Below are 18,055 nucleotides of genomic sequence, written 5' to 3' on the forward strand. Positions count from 1 at the left end.
AAAACTTACCCTTGTTTCCACCCTTCGCGAAAAGATTACCTCGTACACTTGCGCGACCGATTGAAAACAAAGCGAGATGTTGAATGAAATGAAAGTGCATGTTTGTCAAAAGGCTGCTGTCAAGCGCAGGGTTGTCAAACTCAAAACTGGGTATTAAAATTTTCAAATTAGTTTGTTATAAGCAATGATTAAAATATTATTGTTATTTGGATTTATAAAAAGATGTACGACATTTTCTTTAATTAAATATTTTATTTGCCTTTAATCAACTCAGTATATTTGTTTGACAAATCTTTTTTACAAAAAAAGGTTCCCAGGAGTCAATTTATGAAACGCTTAAGCCTGCGCTACACTTCAGCGTCACGGCTCTTCGCATTAGCTTGAGAAAAACGGAGTGATGTTTTTTCAGCCAATCTCTCTCTCTCTCTCTCTCTCTCTCTCTCTCTCTCTTTCTCTTTCTCTTGCTCTCTCTCTCTTGTTGGCTTTTAACGACCTCTAAGGTAACGCCGGCCATTTGTGGCTTACTAGACTTATTTTCATCGCGTAGCTCCGGATGGGCAGTCTTTGCTACGAGGGGACGGTCCGGATGGGACTTGATCCCCGGTCCTGCCGTATGGATCGGCACCGTTTATCACATACACCACCACCACAACAAGGATTGCACGGCGAAATTTGAATAAATGTTAGAGTTTCTATGCAAGAAAGATTTCGCTCTTGTACGAGCAATCTGCTCCCTTAATAGCAGTGAGGATTTCACACGGCATGTGTCCATACTATTAGTATCCTCTTACCTTCTGAACAAATCACTACAAAAGAGAAAATATCATTTTCTGGATAAAGATAAGATACGGCTATCAGCGGGTTATAAGATTTACCTGTATAACGAAACACAATAAGTAACATTGTGTTATCAGCAATTTAAAAACAGACGTATATTTGTTTATTTTATCGAAATGAGACATAAACCCGATCCTGTTGAGATTGCCAGACGAAGGATAAATAGTAATTCAGACGGACTCGAAGAAGGCTTAACATACAGACGAAATATAATTTAAACGACAAAAATAGGCAACATCAAACAGGGATGGAAAATTATTTAATGAAAACCAAACTTCACCGGACAGTTGTTCAGGCATAGAGGGTAAAGGGATCATCCGAATGGAAGAACTTAGCTTAGTTTGACGATGGATTTTTATATTGCAAATAATAACATCTGGTAGGTAAATCTACCTAGACCAAACTTACCAGGCTTGTTGTACGATCAATACAATTAGCCTCACATCATAAATAAGGATAGACTTATGATCGAAGTTATGCTAAGCAAATGGTTTATCGTTTTTATCCCAGTTTTATTAGTGAAAATTCCTAACAATAATTTTAATAGCAAATACTTAATGAATCACTGAATCAGGTTTGTCGTTACAACTATAACGTCTAAGCTTAATCTTTCCACACGAAGAAGGCTGCGTAAAGCGATAAACCGAGAAGTAATGCACCGACCCCACATAAGGCGAATGACGTATAGATGAAGCCCCATCGCAGGTTTTCGATAAGCTAGAAAGTCATAATAGGAATGGGCATTAGAATGCATTAGAATGGCATTAGAATGGGCAAGTATTTGCACGCACCATTTACGGCGCCATACTTACTTTAAGATCATCAGCAATGTCTTCAGTAAGAACCATACGTTGTTCAATCCAGAATGCGGGAATAACAATATCTGGTACGTCTCGGAACAAACTTAAATGAACAGAAGAACAGAGGCGGTTGGGTGGTTACTGTTTTTTTTTCAACAGTAAAAGAAAACATTTAAGATGCACAATACTTACACCATGCCATTATCCCTGAGATGCATGTTATATTGAATGCGCCCATTAGCGGTCATGGGAATTCCTGAGAATGGGTGCAATGCGAAACGGAATTCGTGTTTGCCTTTGTCCGGGTTCATTCCAGTAACGGCAGTTCGGTAACTAGGATGTGCGAGATAAAAATGTGGATAGCTAACCACTAGTGGCGCACCGAATTTGCACTCCGAAACATCGAGCACACCGGGCCGATAGAAAGGACACTGCTCCACAGGAGATGTACACTGGCATTCCGTTTCCGGGATTGTGTGTCCGTTGTCAAAGTTACGCGCATCTCCAACCCATAGCTCTCCGTCGAGCCCGTGCACAGTAAACTCACGCTCGTGACGCAGCGTGATCGCACTGCACAGATCAGGCAGGAAGATGTTTAGTGGCGGAATGTTGTCACTGTCCAAATTTCGTCCCATCGGTGGCCACACTTCACCCGCGGATCCGCGCACTTGTCCACAGATGCCACGATAGTTAGGCACTTGGGGAGCGTTGTTCCACTGGCGCATAACGCCCGTGTTGATGCGATTATCCACGCCCGTACCCATTTGGAACGTCCCGTCATATGTGAGACTTTCGTTGCGTTCCACGAACCATCCGAAGCCTTCCCAGGGTGGCAGGTTAATGTCTGGCACGGTTCCTGGCGGTAATGCGGCGAGCAAATCTCGTAAAGTGGTTAACAATAAGTCGGGATGTCCATCGAACAGCATCTCACGAACGGGCACATCTTCGTAAAGAAATTCGGCAAGATTGTTTCCCATGATAATATTATCGAGGAGGGGCAGCAGAGGGTCACCTTCCAGCGTTTTGCCGACAGTCTAATGAGAAACGATAAGGATATTATAGAACAAAAAAGCAGGTAGTGCGTCAACGTGGTACATTTACATTACGTCGATGCGTTTGCGTATCTTACCGCTAGGATTGGATTAAGTGTGGTAACACGGTCGCTGAGGTAATCGCCGTTCGAGAGCTCGGGAATATAGTGCCAGATGCGTTTCTGGTTGAAGGTGATCGTATCGTTAGCATTGAACGATACCATACCACGCTCATGACGCTCGGAAAAGACGTACGGTCCCATCTGCACAAAATTTGGACGCACATCCGGATTCCGGATCTCCTCCGGATTGGTCCAATTGAATAGGTAGATATCGAAGAAGATCGGCACCTCACCATCAAAGAAGTTCTCGTACACACGGGCACCTTCCTTGATGCGGAATTCAGTCAGCGCTACGGCATCAATGATGGCTGGCAGACCAAATCCGAAGAAGGCGGCCGCCACAAAGATGGCCACGACACCACCAAATGCCCATAGCTTTTTGGCAGTGTTAGAATATCGCTTCGAACAGCAGCACATGGTAACGGACGACCCGATATACTGACAGGGAAAATAACGTTACCACGGCACACACGCTAACCACCCGTACGTGGCACTGTACTACGAAGGACTACGCTACTAACCTTTTGACACTGCTTATTCCAAGATGAAGCCGCAGCTTGGAAAGAGCCTAGATTACACAGCCCGTGTTACCTTTATCGGGATGTTTCTGATTTTCCCTTTCTTGTCGCAAAACAGTTTACGTTACAAAGGTATTGTTTTTTTTAGCCACACTTTTTACTGCCTTGTGTTGAGCGTGTTGGGTACTATAAAGATAAACTGCCAGATTAGAGAAACGGTAGGTGTGCTAGTGGTTGTTGTACGATTGTGCGTAGTATATTACTTATGGTGCTGTAATACCGATTAAATTTATCAATTTCAACCCCCTCGGACTCGTAATCTTTTCTTTCAAAGTAATCCATCGATGATATTGCTAACTTTCTGTGTGTTTCTGTGTACGTTTAAATGTTTGATATTTTTGATTTGTTTTGTTTTAGTACATCGCTGCTCTGTATAAGATATCATATTGAATGAGATATTGTTTATTGCACACGGTTTATCTTGACCTGTTTCATTACGGTTTTATTTTTGTTCTTCCGTTGCTTTGAACCCGATTGTTCAGATTGTTTATTGCACTAGAATGAATAAAGATCGATTGATCGATTAAGCTGTAGTATACACAGTAGCACAATAACACACTAGTAGATGCAATCACTGTCATATTTTAATCAGCTGTAATCGATTCGTTGCATCATCAGTCCAAGGTAGAAAGGATTTAAATGCAAACAGATGCACACCATGCATGGTAAAATTTTCGAGTGTTTGTTCAACACCCTCTATCTCTACATCGAATGAGAAAATATGATCAGCTGCAAGATGATCATTTCTCGAAGTACACACAAAGGACACCCGCTTCTTTCACACTATTGAATGCGTTTTTTGCATTATTCAAACGGTTTCACAAAACACACAACATCGATAATTATTTCCTGTCTATTACATTTCCATTTTTTTTATTACACAAAACTGCACAAGAAGGTTCAACTTTGTAAACAATAGATTTTAGTTCTATAACCAAAATTTGTGCGTGTTATCTAAACATTCCCTATTCTGAAACCAGTCGAACCAACACATCGTACAAACCATTAACAATTGTACCCACATTCACAAGCTGCACTGATTGGCAAAAATCTCGTAGCACCGTGTGCAAAAAAGGAGAAAATCAATTTACGACAATTAAAAGAAACTCCCCCGGTATGAACTGCACTCGGCTATTGTTTGTGCCGATGTCGTCAGAAAGGAGAAGTCGATCGAGGGTTTGATCTTATCTTGCCCAAGGCTGGTTAGTCGATGATGTTGGATTAAGAATTCCTGATAAGCTTGTATTGGAAAAGGAACGCGGATAAGCTGCAGTGTCCACCCCCTCAATAAGTACGCCGATAACAATCTTATCAGGTATAGTAATTTATTGGTGACGGTTAGTTCGGTTAAGTCGGTACCGCACCACTTACGCTGTTGGTCAAAGGACGGTGAACCTCGCATTCCGCGCGTTCGTACGTCGTGGTCGTCAAGCGGCGGTAGCGATATGTTTGAATATTCACTTTAAACGATTTAGTGACAATTGTTATTAGATCACTTTTGATAAGTTCTACAGACACCACTAAGCGCACCTTGTTGCAATAAAGATATCGATTTGTAGCTTAAAAATACTAGGACAATCGTCTACCTAATTTCATGCCGTTTGTCATTAGCAAGAGCTGATCTAAACTAAACAGGTGTGGTTTTTGAACCGTCTTTTTTACATGAACTGTGCAGCAATTATGTATAGTAATTAAAAGCACATTAGTATTATGGCATCAGCATTCTGAATTTAGTTATAATTGATGTACGTAATAAAAACAATAGAAGAACAATCAAAATCATTTACTGTTAGCAGAAAGATTGAATTAAAGCTACGTTTCCCTTTTCACTACTGTTGAGGTCAGAAACTATGGATATACAACTGATGTTACGAATAAATCCATCTATTTAGTAGAGTTATACGGCTTAAGTTGTCTTACTTGTTGAACAGGTAAAGCAAACGAGTTTTGGTTAACGGCTTGCTAATCTTCCAATTTATCATCCTAATGTCTCTGGTGGACCTCATTCCTACAACCTCATATGTGCTCTGTTAAGTACATTCAATTCGTAGCGCTCTCTCGAAAAGATGGCAGATTTTTACTCCGCTTATGACAAAGATCTCACCCTATCAATAAATATCTACTTCCTTATCTGAGACGAAACAAACTGAATTGTTTCAAAGTCTCTTTGATGTTATAACCATCAAACCATATTGAGTTCCTGATTAGCCCGAATCGAATGTCTAACCACAAATTAATAAACACATGAACCCTGCAGCAATGGGCCCATTCGACCGTCTGTCTGTTTAGTGTAGATTATGTTAAGCAGTGGAGTTGTAGGATTAAAGCCAAACGGATGTTTATTATTATTTTTCTCTAAAGAATTGTTAAGCAATAATACATAATTTACATAGCAATAATACATAATACATAGCAATTGTACATAAACGAAATATAAAATTTTCCAATTGTCTATCGTCGTATTCGTGTAATATTTTTTACGGTTACTCTGGATGGGTTTACAAAAGTGAGAAATTGAAATGTAATATTGATACATTGAGGTAAAGCACGCGCAATTCCCATTTCATCAAACAAACACAAAAACTCAAATATACGAATTTTCCACCCTAGCAAGGATCGCACCCGAAGAGCATGGGCAGGCACGTATACGTTGATGGCCGAAAGTAGCGTAGAAGAGTCAACATGGTCATTTATTACACCCACTACGAACAATCTCCTGGCGTTCAACAACCTTTCCTTGAGGGGCGATAGTCTAGTCGGCGGAACCCAGAACGAAATCTAAGTCGCATATCCGTACCGGGTAACAGCGATCAGAAAGATACGACCTTAACCCAGTGACGGATCAAGCTTGTCGGAGGCCCTAGGCGGAATGGTAATTGGGGCCCAAAAAAGTATGGTCACACTCTCGATGAACTGAATTTTGACAAAAAACCGGGGATTTTACTGTTTTCAAAAGTGCTGACCCCGGGGGGGTAGGGGACATTTTTGGAGGCCGCTACTGCACCTGCTCGGGGCCCCTACAACTCCAATGGATTTACACAAAAATGAAACAGAAAAGACTCGTTTAAGTAGCAGAGTTTAAAAAATATAGTGAACATTTGGTATCATTAATTGATAATTCTTACATTCTCATTACAACTGCATAGACAATCCCCATACCCAATTTCAGATCTGGATACCTCTAATGATTCTAATAAGAGAATTTCGTACGATCGTTTGAATGACAATGATAAGAAAATTGTCACAATGTTTACGAGACATGAAGTTTATATTAACGAAATGAAACATGTACTAGAAAAGAGTGATCGCGTATTATCTCTGTACGCGAAATAAGTACTTCGATCTTAATTTACAAAATTTTAATTTTAATAGTTATTTCTCGAGTTACGCGAATGATGCGTTCCGGAGAAATCCGCGTAGGTCGAATGTGGGTCAACACGTGTGTAAAGAATGTTAATTTAGTTCGGTTTGTTTGTAAAATTGCACGCCGTGTGTTATCATTTGGTGCTATCATGAATCAATGCATCAACAGGCATGTCTATCGCTGTATAGAAGATTTATAATTGAGTTTATCATTAGACATCACCATAGAAAAATGATTAAAACATGGGAGAATAATAAAGCAACGGCAAAAACGCATATTTTTACTTACAATGAAAAAAGCTGTATGGCAGTAAAGTGAAAACATTCGGAATATTCATAGCACTTTCAATAATAGTTCAACTCTTTAAAATTTAGTTAGTATAAGGAAACTATCTTTGTTGACTGTTTTCTATTGCGGTTAATTAACAAAAGTTTCATGTGTGTTAGTATCTGGACAGAAGAAATATAAAATGAAATTTAATAATAAAACAAGATAAATGCTAAATTAGCATGTTTCACTAAAACCTGTAACTATTTCGTTCCAGCAGCTAGAGTCGAATCAGTGTTCACACCACAAAAGTATAATCACTTCAAGTTTTATTTCGTATGAATTGTTATCAAGCACAGTTTGTTTTCAGAAAGATGGTGAAACAAAATACAAGATAATCAATCGTATGGAAATTGAAAATGTATCTAAAAAGCTCTGTATTATATATTTTTGTTTGTTCTGATGGATAAAAATAGTAATAAGAATAATATATATATGTAGGGTTGCGTACTGTACGCTCTCGTTTCCGAACCCAATAACAACATATAAAGTTGGGTAAGAAGTAAACGAGAACAACATTTTTTTTTAATGCAATCGTTAGAACGTCCTGCTTTTACTACACTTCAACTCAAGATTTTGCCTTTTTTGATTCATGCTTACTTCGTCCCTGCATGCTTTGAGATACATTCCCGTTTTCGTGTCGTGCTGTTTGAAACATTTTCCTTTTATACGCTTAACAGTTGTTTTGATCTACTGCTTCGTTTTCATTTTTTGCATGATTCTACAGGTTGTGGAAATAGGCTTTAGAAACATTTACGCCGTTTCAATGTCAACGATTATTAGTATTCTACAAACCAGATAGATTCATAAGCTCGAATGATTCGATGCAGAGAGAAACTGTTCAAAATTCTGCTACAAATTAAAGCATTACAATACCATCATCGGTGGTGGAATCTTTGCAAATTCAGAAAAAAGGATAAGAAAAGAATTACATCTACGTATTATAAGTATAACATAAGCGCTTAATTCTAATAAATGTTATATAAACGTGCCAGAAAAAGTATGATCTTCCATCGGTGAACGAAAGAGTTGCTCTATTCCTTTATGCATACGCATTGCAGCGTTCAGTAAGTACTGGTTGTTATTATGGTTGTCAGCAACTAAACCAAGGCATTATAAAAAGATATAACAAAACAAAACATCTGCCAAGCTGCTCAACACAGCAACAAAATTAACGACATCAACAAATCTCCTTTCGGCACGAGACCTTTCCTTTCTGTCCTACCGTTAAACTTACGCGACGGAGGAAATCATATTCACAATCAGGATCTTTTCAATGCATCTATTCTTCGCTCCTTTCGCTTTCATTGGCACTAGCTGTTTGTCTCGTACCGAAGAAGTCTTCAATCTCTCGTCGATTCGTTACTCGGTTTCTGAGGCGCTCCTTTTGCACGTTAGTTATGTTGAATTTTACATCCTCTAAAACATGTACCTTGTGGGAGAGCCCTAGCTGGACATTATGTTTGCATCTTTTTCTAACTCCTGATTTTTGTTGTTACTGGCGTATTTTTTCGTAACAATGTATTTTTTGATAATTTTTGTGTAATTTGTTCCTTCTGTTAGTTCTGAATTACTCTTGTTATTTAATGATATGGAAAAAATCATTGTGTTGTTTAAACAATAAACTGGATATTTTTGTGATTTTTTTTATAGTTTTTTTTGTTTTTTTTTTACTTTTTCTAGCATTTTTTTATGATTACCAGATAGTAGCATTTCTCTTAAACAATTACAAATCGCAAGTATTTCGACGGGCTAGATCGTGATACCGATTCTGATGATGTTTTTTTCTTCATTCTTTAATTTTCGTTCCCATTAGTATTCTACTATAGTGTGTAGTATTATGTACGCTATAAAATATCTTCAACGTTCGTTCATGTAACGCGTGTTTGTTGTTGTGAAGAACCTAGCTGGTATTGTAATCTTCGAAAAAGGGAAATGTTATCTTCTAAGGCTTTACATGGATGCCTTCGGTTTTGCTGCATTAAGAATGGGTGAAAAGATGGAACTTTCACTGAAGAAACCATTCAACAAGCGCTGCTGTTGTTCACTGATGGTTATCGCTTAATATGTTTTTTCATTGCTGATGCATATTTATGTTCTGCACTGTGTACCATACGATCGTATCAAAACGGACGAACATTAGCAGCACCAATTTGGAGTGCAACGATCTCTGCCACCAATCGAAGCTCAGTGTGTCAATTTCGTCCTTATCGTTTAAGAGCACGCGAGTTGTTGATTCTGCTCACATCCAGACCGAACGTCGGTTTTTTGTATGTATCTTACTAGCGTCGGTCCAAAGACACAAATTTCATTTTGATACGAAAGTACCCACGCACGCCTTCCTGCTGAGAAGCTATGATCCTCGATGATGGATGGTAGGATGGATCATAATGAAATGGATTTCCATATGTTTCTACTCCTCGATGCTGTAGATCATGAAGAGATACTCATTTCTCTGTTGCTCCTCGATGTGCGGTGGAGCTAGCGGAGATTTTGGGCTGAGTGGCTGAAAACCAACAAAAGAGAACGTCCGTACCAAGTTCGGGCGGTCGAGTCGATCCTTGCGAATGCACAGCACAACCGCGTCGCATTCCAGCTTCTCTTCGGCAAACTCGAGAAGTGAAATGAAGGAATGCTTCGACGCCTCGTGCGACATCGCCGACGGCAGCGACACGTACAGAATGTTATCGATTGGGTTAAAGACCGTCTCCCAGCTGCTGCATTTCTGCGGTGTTACGAAAAGTTTCAGTGTGATGGGTGTTGGAGCAGATTGGCTCAACACTTCCTGAATTACAGCAGCTTCCTGGTGGTTTAAGTAATCGACGGTTGATTCGGGGAAATCCAGATCATAGTACTCAGATGAAGCGGTGGTCGTTGTCGAATCGAAAGAATCCTTGCGATTGTATTCTACAAAAAAAAATCAAAGTATTAGCTTATTTCTACTGCACAGCAGAGATCCACAATTTATCCATGCTTACCCTTCAAGGGAGACGCCCTATCGTGATCGGTCCTGATTGTTGGGACATCAGGACCACCACAGCGGTCCTACAGCCAACGAAACACAGTAAGAGTCGGAGGCCGTCGAAGACGAGGAGGAGGAAGAAATCGTACGTTTACTCGTACGATTACTACTACTAAGACTTGGCTCACTGTAAAATAGGAATAAATAACATAAAATAAATATCAATAAAAACAAAAATACTAGTTAAGGTTTAAACCACAGTTTAAACCAACATTTAGTTATCAACAAATTTGCTTCGACACTGCTACGAAAAGATCATTCATTATGCGGATCATGTTTACCGTACGTCTGACTAGGCTGCGTTGCTGTTATGTAAAACAGTGTGCAGTTCAATACTAGTAATGCATTCGATCTTGATAGCACTGCAACAAAATTACTTGCATAACGACGAGATTAATTATTCCAAGCGTATTATGCGGTGCAGTAATTTCTACATGGACCCATCCGCTTCTAATCAGGTTGTAATAGTTGTTTACAAATTTAAAGGTTTCCTGATCTGACAAACTGTGCTAGTTATGGTAGAGAAGGACTTACATTGCCAGAGTTCTCTCCATTATGCCGGTTCGGTTAGCCGACTCCGATGTAGCAGCACCGGGCGTAGCATCAAATGCGCAAGTAGGAACCTTCATATTAATAACGATCACACTTGATGATTGCAAACTAAGCACAAAACAAAATATACAAATCACAGAAGTTTACGCAGCACACCAACCGCAACTTTGTATCGTTCTGCTTTATTTTTTTTACAGTGTTTGGTTTGTATTACTGAATACGATTTTTGAAATAAAACTTTCACTATAAACTGTGCGTTAAATTTACGATAAATCCGATCGAATAAGAATTATTCTTGGTCTGAGCTTATGTATCGGCTTCACTACCAAAAGACGCTTTTTGCAAACTGTGCGTTGCTTCAGAAAATTCTGCAATTCACTTCACGAGATCTCGTCGTACATAATAGCGCGCATTTTCTCGGACAAACGCCGACTGATTGTCTTTTCCGCAAGCCGGGGCGTTGAAAGGGATCGCAAAATATAATAGCCGACCAAAACCTTCATTACTAACACACATTAACACATTAACGCTGCTGCCACGAAAGTGCTATGTGTGTGCTTTTTTATTGCCAAGAAGCAGCGTCGAGCGATGGCGGATGCTTGGGGTGGTTCGTTGGTTTCGCTGTTGTTCGTATGTTTACGAAAACTAAAGACATTGTCGCTTCGGAGGTTCATATCATTTACATAGAGGGGAGATGGGAAATAAGTAAAAATAAAATAAAGACAATAAAGGTTACAGCTGTGTATGTTTTCGCTCATACCCGTTGTACGCGAAGGGTTGAGATTGTTGGGTGTAGTAGCAATCGTTGATCAATTTCCAACTCAAAAGCAATTGTGCTCTCTAAATCACAGTGTTTCATGTATGGTGCCAATTACTTGAAACACTGTGGCATTACGGCGTATGATTGACGAGAATGATACTACAAACGATCAACAATAAACACGTGATGGCCATTTTCTCCCCTGACATGGATACATATACATTTTATGTCTTTTACAATAACATGATCGTGCAGTCTTATTTACATACAGTTCAACTTTCTTTGACAGTTTGCAAATCAAAATTTGAGACGCATTTTCCACTGGCGTTCGACATATAACGTGCTGTAGAAATCATTGCAAAATCCGACTGTGTATTATTCAAGCCCTCCTTCCCAAAACAGTGAAGGGAAAAAAATGTGTCATTCGTCGAGTATTTTTATCTCGATCACCATATTCACGCTTGACTGTTTGTTGTTGGTGTAAACAATTTTACCGCAAATGCTTTTTTCTGTTTCACTGTCATTTTAAAAATTGCGCACTTGCTCATTTTCAGGATTCACCATTTGGATGCAAGTGCGCGTGAATTCTACACTCTGCGTATCGACAGTCGGTACACGATCAACCTGCGTGTTTGGTAGTGTGAGTTAGAGTTCCTTATGTACATCAAATTATTTAATTAAAAACATCAGTGAGCTACAATTATAAACAAATCTCTGTATCGCATCATACATCTCGACATGAGAGATCGTACAGATCGAATTCAAACGATGCGGGTGTTTTGTTTAAAGCATACGGGATGATGTGGCAGATGTAAGGATCGAAACATTCGTTAAAATTAGAAGAAGAAAAGACACACACACTTTTGTGTAGTTAAAGGTTGGTGTAATAGTATTAGAGCGCTGTTTTATGTACACCATCCCCGGGTACAAATGGTAGGAAATTTCTTTTTTTTTCTATTTCTTATCGTAGTTTACCGGCAAACATGGTAAAGCATTAATGAGACAGAAATAACAATAAGTATGTACTTTTCTGTGTCGAAATAATCTTCCCGTTGCTCCCAACACGTGGTTGCTACATTGCACGCGGAAAGACACGGGCCTTTTTCTTACCTTGAACTTGTGCCAAATTAACGTTGATGCGAAGAAGCCATACAAACATACCAGGTGGGGGATTAGATCCACTAGTACGGGAGTATTCTTTATTTAAAGAAAAAAACGGTCCAGCCCATAATAGTACCCAAAACATCAAAGGTTCATTGCCATTTTGCAAAGACATCTTTCTTCGCGAGTCAAATTTAAAGAATTTTTTTACAGCTAAACATTCCTCCACTGAACACGTGAGCGAAATAAGTCCACTGTACGAGAGATAAGTTTGCTCGTGCGTTCAGCAAGCGCTCTTTTTGTGTGTATGTTGATCGTTGCGTCAATGTGTGTACATTTAAAATTAAACAGCTACCTTGTATGACGTACATCCTCTTCCCTCTGTTGTGTAGAGAGATGAATTTCGAGTGCGAAACCGATTCGTTTGGCAACCCAAAAATAGTTCCAAAAACATTTTTAGGGAACGGCGTGTGCGTATCATGGTTAACTACGGTAGGCAGGAAATACATTTTTAATGTACTGTACTGCTGGTAAGGATTGAAAACTTTGCATGATAACATTCGTGTTATGGGTGAGCATTCGTATTGGAATTGTTTAAACTAAAATTATACAATGTAACATTCATCATAGAGACGGCCTAGTGGTGTATGTGTTACACCATGGCGCCAGTTCCACACTACAGGACTGGGTATCAAATCCCATCCGGACCGCGTCCCCCCGCAGCATGGACTGACTATCCGGCTATGTGGTCAAAACAAGTCTAGTAAGCCAGAAATGGTAGACGTGACCTTATAGATCGTTAAGCCAAGAAAGAAGAAGAACATTCATTAAATTCATCACTCTCGGGGGACGTCCAGGTGGTGGAGATGATAGCGGTGCCGGTCTTTAAACGACAGGACTGGGGAGCAAATGCGATTGTAGTGCCACAAATAAGAAGAAGAAGAACGCTCATTTGATGACGGTTAAATATATATCTTACAATACCAAGGAATTTGTCTTCCTGCACACCATTCTCGTTGTACGCATAAAGGAAAACAACCCTCAACGGGGCATTGGATTTATACAACCCTAGTAGTAGGTGTGGCATGTATCAAGCTATAACAAATTTGCCAAAAATGCTGCGTTTAAAATGCGAATGTCCACGAGGTTTCAAGGTGAACCACAAAAGAAGAGAAGGGAACTTTCCACAGTCAACAAACATAAGAATACCCCGACCGAGCAGCACGAACGTGCCTCAAAAACAACAGCAACACACGCCATACCATTACTTTCTGTGACGCAGTTGGAACGATGACAAAAAGGAAAATAAGCCATACTGGTCTTCCTAGATAATTCAGAACCTCTTATCAAAGTTTGAACCATCGATTGAGAGCGCCCGTGTGATTGTGGACGCACGGTCAGACGGCATGTAACAAATTAAACGAAGAATCGTCACTCGCAAGATAAGATAAAGGGTAGACAATACAGGAAGTATCGTATGAATTATAAACGTTTTGTATACATAAGGATTGGAACTGGTGTTTCCAATGCGTCTCTGTAACAAGATCTGCGGGTTTTACAATGACATTTAAATAAGAAATGTACTTTATATACCCTCAATTTCATCATGATGACTCATGTCAATATAAACTCGTGGAGCAATCACCAATCAATGTTTAATCGGATTAAGAGAATCATTGCGAAATGCTGCACCAAACGTTGAACGTAAACAAGTCGCAACTTCTGGATCGATCGTTGATGATAAACCGATCAATTCAACTAATAGTGAACAACGAAGACAGCGATGTACCGACGATCTGATTGATCGAATCGAGGCTCATGAAACAGTCTTGTTATTTCTCGAATCAAACTGATCGATCATTGACTATTGTACTATAGTTGCGTTGTTGACGAATCTAACCGAACTACATGCGATCAAAAAACTCCCTGTGTATTGGGGGGGGGGGGGCTAACCGGGTCGTGAAATTCCCTTCTGCTTTACCAAACATTGCGATCGTAGTTGATGGTCGACGCCGCTCTAAAAATAGAATGCATAACACTACGCTCAAATGGTGGTCGTATTACGGAATGGCGTCGTTCGCTATCAACATTGGTCAGCTAAGGGCAGCTCAGGTCAACTGTACATGGCGACGAGTCTGGAAGGTACCTTTTCTGGATGCAGTCAACTGATGAGTTTCTTTAAACATTGAGGAAGTTCAGCGTTTCCTTGTCATACAGTGCGGTAGGAAGCAGACAAGTGAAGTGTATTGCACTATCGCTACTTTTACTGTCTCCTAAATAAAACATAAATAAACCTATTACCATGGTAACGCATGGAATCATCTAGATGCGCATCTCGATTGCTTCCAGTAGGAAGAAAATGATCCCCGTGTGCTTAGAGAACAAAGCAGGCTCAATGTGTTCATAGACAGGCGGTATACATTATGCACACATACCAATGTCTTCGCACACTAACGGTATATTACGACCTATACCAACCCGAGCGATACTAATCATCTTATGGCTTATCATGGCTTTCGCAATTCGCGCATTGTACGATATATGCGATCAAATGCAACAAAACTCATATGGACTAAAGCAAAACAAAACATTATTTACCAAAATCATGTTTGTTTCGCTACAAATTTCCCTTCCTTGAGTGCGCAAACTCCGGTTGGCAACGGATGAAAAAAAGGTACTTTTGCGATGTAACCAACTAACACACAGACGTGTCATTCACACGCACACACAATATATCGTAGTGCATGGGTGCAAGGCAAACAAAATGGCGATACATTCCACGATAGAGTAATACACATTCATGTGAAACTTAAAAACACATTTCTAGCAAATAAACTAAACAAACAAAACTTTTCCACAATCGTCTATGAAACTAAACGCGGAATATTGATTAAACGCGAGATCCAAAGCACAAACCATTGTTGAAGCTGGAAGCTATTTTGGAGAAAATTTTACGAGTCCTCTCTTCCCATTACCAGTAGCGAAACACGTAACAAACCTTAATTTTACATTCACTAAAACGACACTTGTAGTATTTTTATCCTACTTACCGCATGTTAAAACTTAACGACGGCATTTTGCTGGATGAGAATGGTTGTTGATTTTCTTTACTTTTAATTCTGGAGCTGCTGTAGCCACGGGGATAAATCATCACTTGCTTGCACACCTTTTTGTTCAAGAGTAGCTGAGCTCGTCAGCTGTCAAAACGTTATCAACTTTCTAGAGGGACCCAAATAGCAAAAAAATGTATCGAGCAGTCGGGGTGTGATGGATCGTCTGACCGAATCGAGCACTTTTCGTTATAATTTGCTATCTCTTTTCGGCTAAAATCTGAAATACGGGCTAAAGTCTGAAACAAGACACCCCCCCCCCCTCACGGTCACTCATTTGAGTGACTTTTTTTCGTGCAGGGTGGCTCGCAATCGGTTGCGTGTTTTTTTTAATTATGTTTCGAGACACAGACACCTGAGGGCATGGCCGTCGAAGAAGAAAATGAAGCAATTGGTGCCATCTATCGACCACAGGTCAAAGATTGGCGATCCGTTGGAGCTTTCGCGAATAGCTCCGGCCACAGACATGGTAGCGATTAGTGGTGCATGGACGAAATCTAGCCACAAGTGCCATCTAGCCATGGCCAGAAGAAAGTGTGGCGATATCTTGGATACCGGCCGAGCTATGGGGCAAATTCGGGCCAAAAATGAGGAAAATTTTACGGTTTCACAAACAGGGTATGGAACTTGGTTTCTCGATGAATAAATCACTTTTCACTATGCGAAAACCTCCTAACAATTTAATCGTAATTGTAAAAAAAATCAAATTCAGGCCACATTGCATAGCCTCCGAACCACCCTGTACGAAAAATTGACACGCAGATGAATGACCGTGAGTGGGGGGGGGTCTTGTTTCAGACTTTAGCCCTTATTTCAGACTTAAGCCAATTTTTCGTTGAGAAGTACAAATTGGTGCACTTTCCGTACCGTGTAAACAGGTCTAATGAATTTTCCTGAATTCTGTTGGCAGCAAACTTATGCCCAGATAGCATTTTTGAGTTTGCGTTTTGACATTTCATGTTATTTACATTTTGGTTCCGGTATCGTGTACTGTTTCTTTTGGTAAATCTTGTTTTCTTTGTTTTATGAGAATTTTAATAAAATTGTGTGAATTTAATATACTCATACGTGAGAAAACAATCGATTTCTTTTGGTGTACAAGAGTTCTTAAAAGGTAAGGAAGAAATTATTTTACGAATGGACTTTCTCCTAGTTGATAACAACCATGGTCCAAAGTCCAAAGTTAGCATAGCAGTGGCTGATCATCGATACAATTCCTCTTTAATTTTTACCCCTTTTTACTACTTTATAGAGTTAGAAAATGCTGCGTGTTTTTCACCGTGCGATTCGTACGGCAGCTCCAGTAGCTCGTAATTTTAGCAGTGAGGCTGGAAACAATAATTTGGTAATTACTGAGGTGAACGATCAAACGGGATATGCTACCGTTACATTAAACCGGCCACCAGTTAACAGCTTGAATCTGGAGTTGCTGAAAGCTATCTCGCAAACGTTGGACGATCTGCAAAACAACAAATCCCGTGGAATGATTCTTACTTCGGTAAGACTGGTTGGATGCTATCATATGTAATTGGAGGTCTAGAGATTATATACTGATCTGATTTTCTGTTTCCAGTCATCTAATTCCGTGTTTAGCGCTGGATTGGACATCATGGAGATGTACAAACCTAACCAGGAACGACTGCGCGACTTTTGGTCAACACTGCAAGATGTGTGGTTCAAACTTTACGGTTCACCCTTTCCTACCGCAGCTGCCATTAATGTATGAACCGTACTTCGAGTAATGAATGAACGAAAAAGATAATGTATTTTTATTCGCTACAGGGCCATGCACCTGCAGGTGGATGCTTATTGTCTCTTTGCTGCGAATATCGTATCATGTGCCCTAACTACACGATTGGACTAAACGAAACTCAACTGGGTATCGTAGCACCGACTTGGTTCCAAGCATCTCTTCGTAACACTATTTCACGTCGGGAATCTGAACTGGCCCTGACGTTAGGGAAAATGTACACAACGGACGAGGCACTGAAGGTTGGCATGATTGATGAAATTGCAGAAAGCAAAGAGAAGGCATTGGAGCAGGCAACCAACTTTTTGAATCGGTTCCGCAAGATTTCTCCTATGGCACGAGCGATGACGAAACAAGGTTTGCGCAGTAAAGATATAGTTGAGCTGGAAGACAATCGCACCCAGGATATCGATCTGTTTGTCTATGCCGTTAATCAACCTGCTGTTCAGAAGGGATTGGAAGTTTACCTCGAAAGTCTAAAGAAAAAAGCTAAAAAATGAGTACGGAGGGACAGTATCGTGTGTTCCAGTATATATTAGTAATATCCGCTTAGCATTTGTTATGCAATTCTTATTTTTGTATCAAAAGTGGATAAAATATATATTTTTTCAATTTGTCTTGTAAAAATTGTTTGTGTTGTTTAAATTTTTCTTGTTAGCATCCCGATTCAAGTGATATTTTTCGTATCAACGATCACTATT

The 18,055-nt window shown here is 39.8% G+C and overlaps 4 protein-coding genes across 8 annotated transcripts in view; 1 reads left to right on the forward strand and 3 right to left on the reverse strand.

Moving 5' to 3' along the window:
- LOC125762621 (protein croquemort-like) overlaps positions 1-103 on the reverse strand; it is a 74,662-nt gene extending 74,559 nt beyond the window's left edge. For all 3 annotated transcript variants that reach the window (XM_049424954.1, XM_049424951.1, XM_049424952.1), the window contains exon 1: positions 10-103. The gene's annotated coding sequence lies outside the window, so the exon portion shown is untranslated. The remainder of the gene's footprint in view (positions 1-9) is intronic.
- A 1,208-nt stretch (positions 104-1,311) lies between these two features.
- LOC125762617 (protein croquemort-like) lies at positions 1,312-8,555 on the reverse strand. 3 transcript variants are annotated; one of them, XM_049424945.1, is made up of 5 exons: positions 4,397-8,555; positions 2,767-3,494; positions 1,830-2,671; positions 1,650-1,740; positions 1,312-1,554 (listed from the first exon to the last, which is right to left on the reverse strand). In XM_049424945.1, exons 2-5 carry the CDS (start codon positions 3,205-3,207, stop codon positions 1,441-1,443), a joined length of 1,488 nt encoding a protein of 495 aa, XP_049280902.1. In that variant the 5' UTR covers positions 3,208-3,494; positions 4,397-8,555; the 3' UTR covers positions 1,312-1,440. The 3 variants fall into 3 exon arrangements, with proteins under 3 accessions (XP_049280902.1, XP_049280903.1, XP_049280901.1); XM_049424946.1 differs by having other exon boundaries at positions 2,767-3,228; positions 3,312-8,555; XM_049424944.1 differs by having other exon boundaries at positions 2,767-8,555.
- Positions 8,556-8,700: 145 nt separating this feature from the next.
- Positions 8,701-10,710, reverse strand: LOC125774919 (ornithine decarboxylase antizyme). The gene is given in 4 exon segments (XM_049445290.1): positions 8,701-9,966; positions 10,038-10,086; positions 10,088-10,208; positions 10,616-10,710. Coding segments are annotated over 4 exon segments (759 nt in total). The 3' UTR covers positions 8,701-9,472.
- Positions 10,711-16,552: 5,842 nt separating this feature from the next.
- Positions 16,553-17,981, forward strand: LOC125762633 (enoyl-CoA delta isomerase 1, mitochondrial-like). Its single transcript, XM_049424969.1, has 4 exons — positions 16,553-16,718; positions 16,857-17,102; positions 17,178-17,324; positions 17,387-17,981. The coding sequence occupies exons 2-4, from the start codon at positions 16,866-16,868 to the stop codon at positions 17,852-17,854; spliced, it is 852 nt and encodes a 283-aa protein (XP_049280926.1). The 5' UTR covers positions 16,553-16,718; positions 16,857-16,865; the 3' UTR covers positions 17,855-17,981.
- Positions 17,982-18,055: the final 74 nt, after the last annotated feature.

Source organism: Anopheles funestus, chromosome 2RL (assembly GCF_943734845.2).
Source record: "Anopheles funestus chromosome 2RL, idAnoFuneDA-416_04, whole genome shotgun sequence".
NCBI lineage: Eukaryota > Metazoa > Arthropoda > Insecta > Diptera > Culicidae > Anopheles > Anopheles funestus.

What these genes read in the sequence shown, in the direction of transcription:
- LOC125762617 (XM_049424945.1), bottom strand. Translation starts at nt 3,207, where the DNA reads ATGTGCTGCTGTTCGAAGCGATATTCTAACACTGCCAAAAAGCTATGG. An exon ending in CACTTAATCCAATCCTAGCG is followed by an intron (nt 2,672 to 2,766) that starts GTAAGATACGCA and finishes GTTTCTCATTAG; the next exon opens with ACTGTCGGCAAAACGCTGGA. An exon ending in ACATTGCTGATGATCTTAAA is followed by an intron (nt 1,555 to 1,649) that starts GTAAGTATGGCG and finishes ATGACTTTCTAG; the next exon opens with CTTATCGAAAACCTGCGATG.
- LOC125762633 (XM_049424969.1), top strand. Translation starts at nt 16,866, where the DNA reads ATGCTGCGTGTTTTTCACCGTGCGATTCGTACGGCAGCTCCAGTAGCT. An exon ending in GTGGAATGATTCTTACTTCG is followed by an intron (nt 17,103 to 17,177) that starts GTAAGACTGGTT and finishes TTCTGTTTCCAG; the next exon opens with TCATCTAATTCCGTGTTTAG. An exon ending in CTACCGCAGCTGCCATTAAT is followed by an intron (nt 17,325 to 17,386) that starts GTATGAACCGTA and finishes TATTCGCTACAG; the next exon opens with GGCCATGCACCTGCAGGTGG.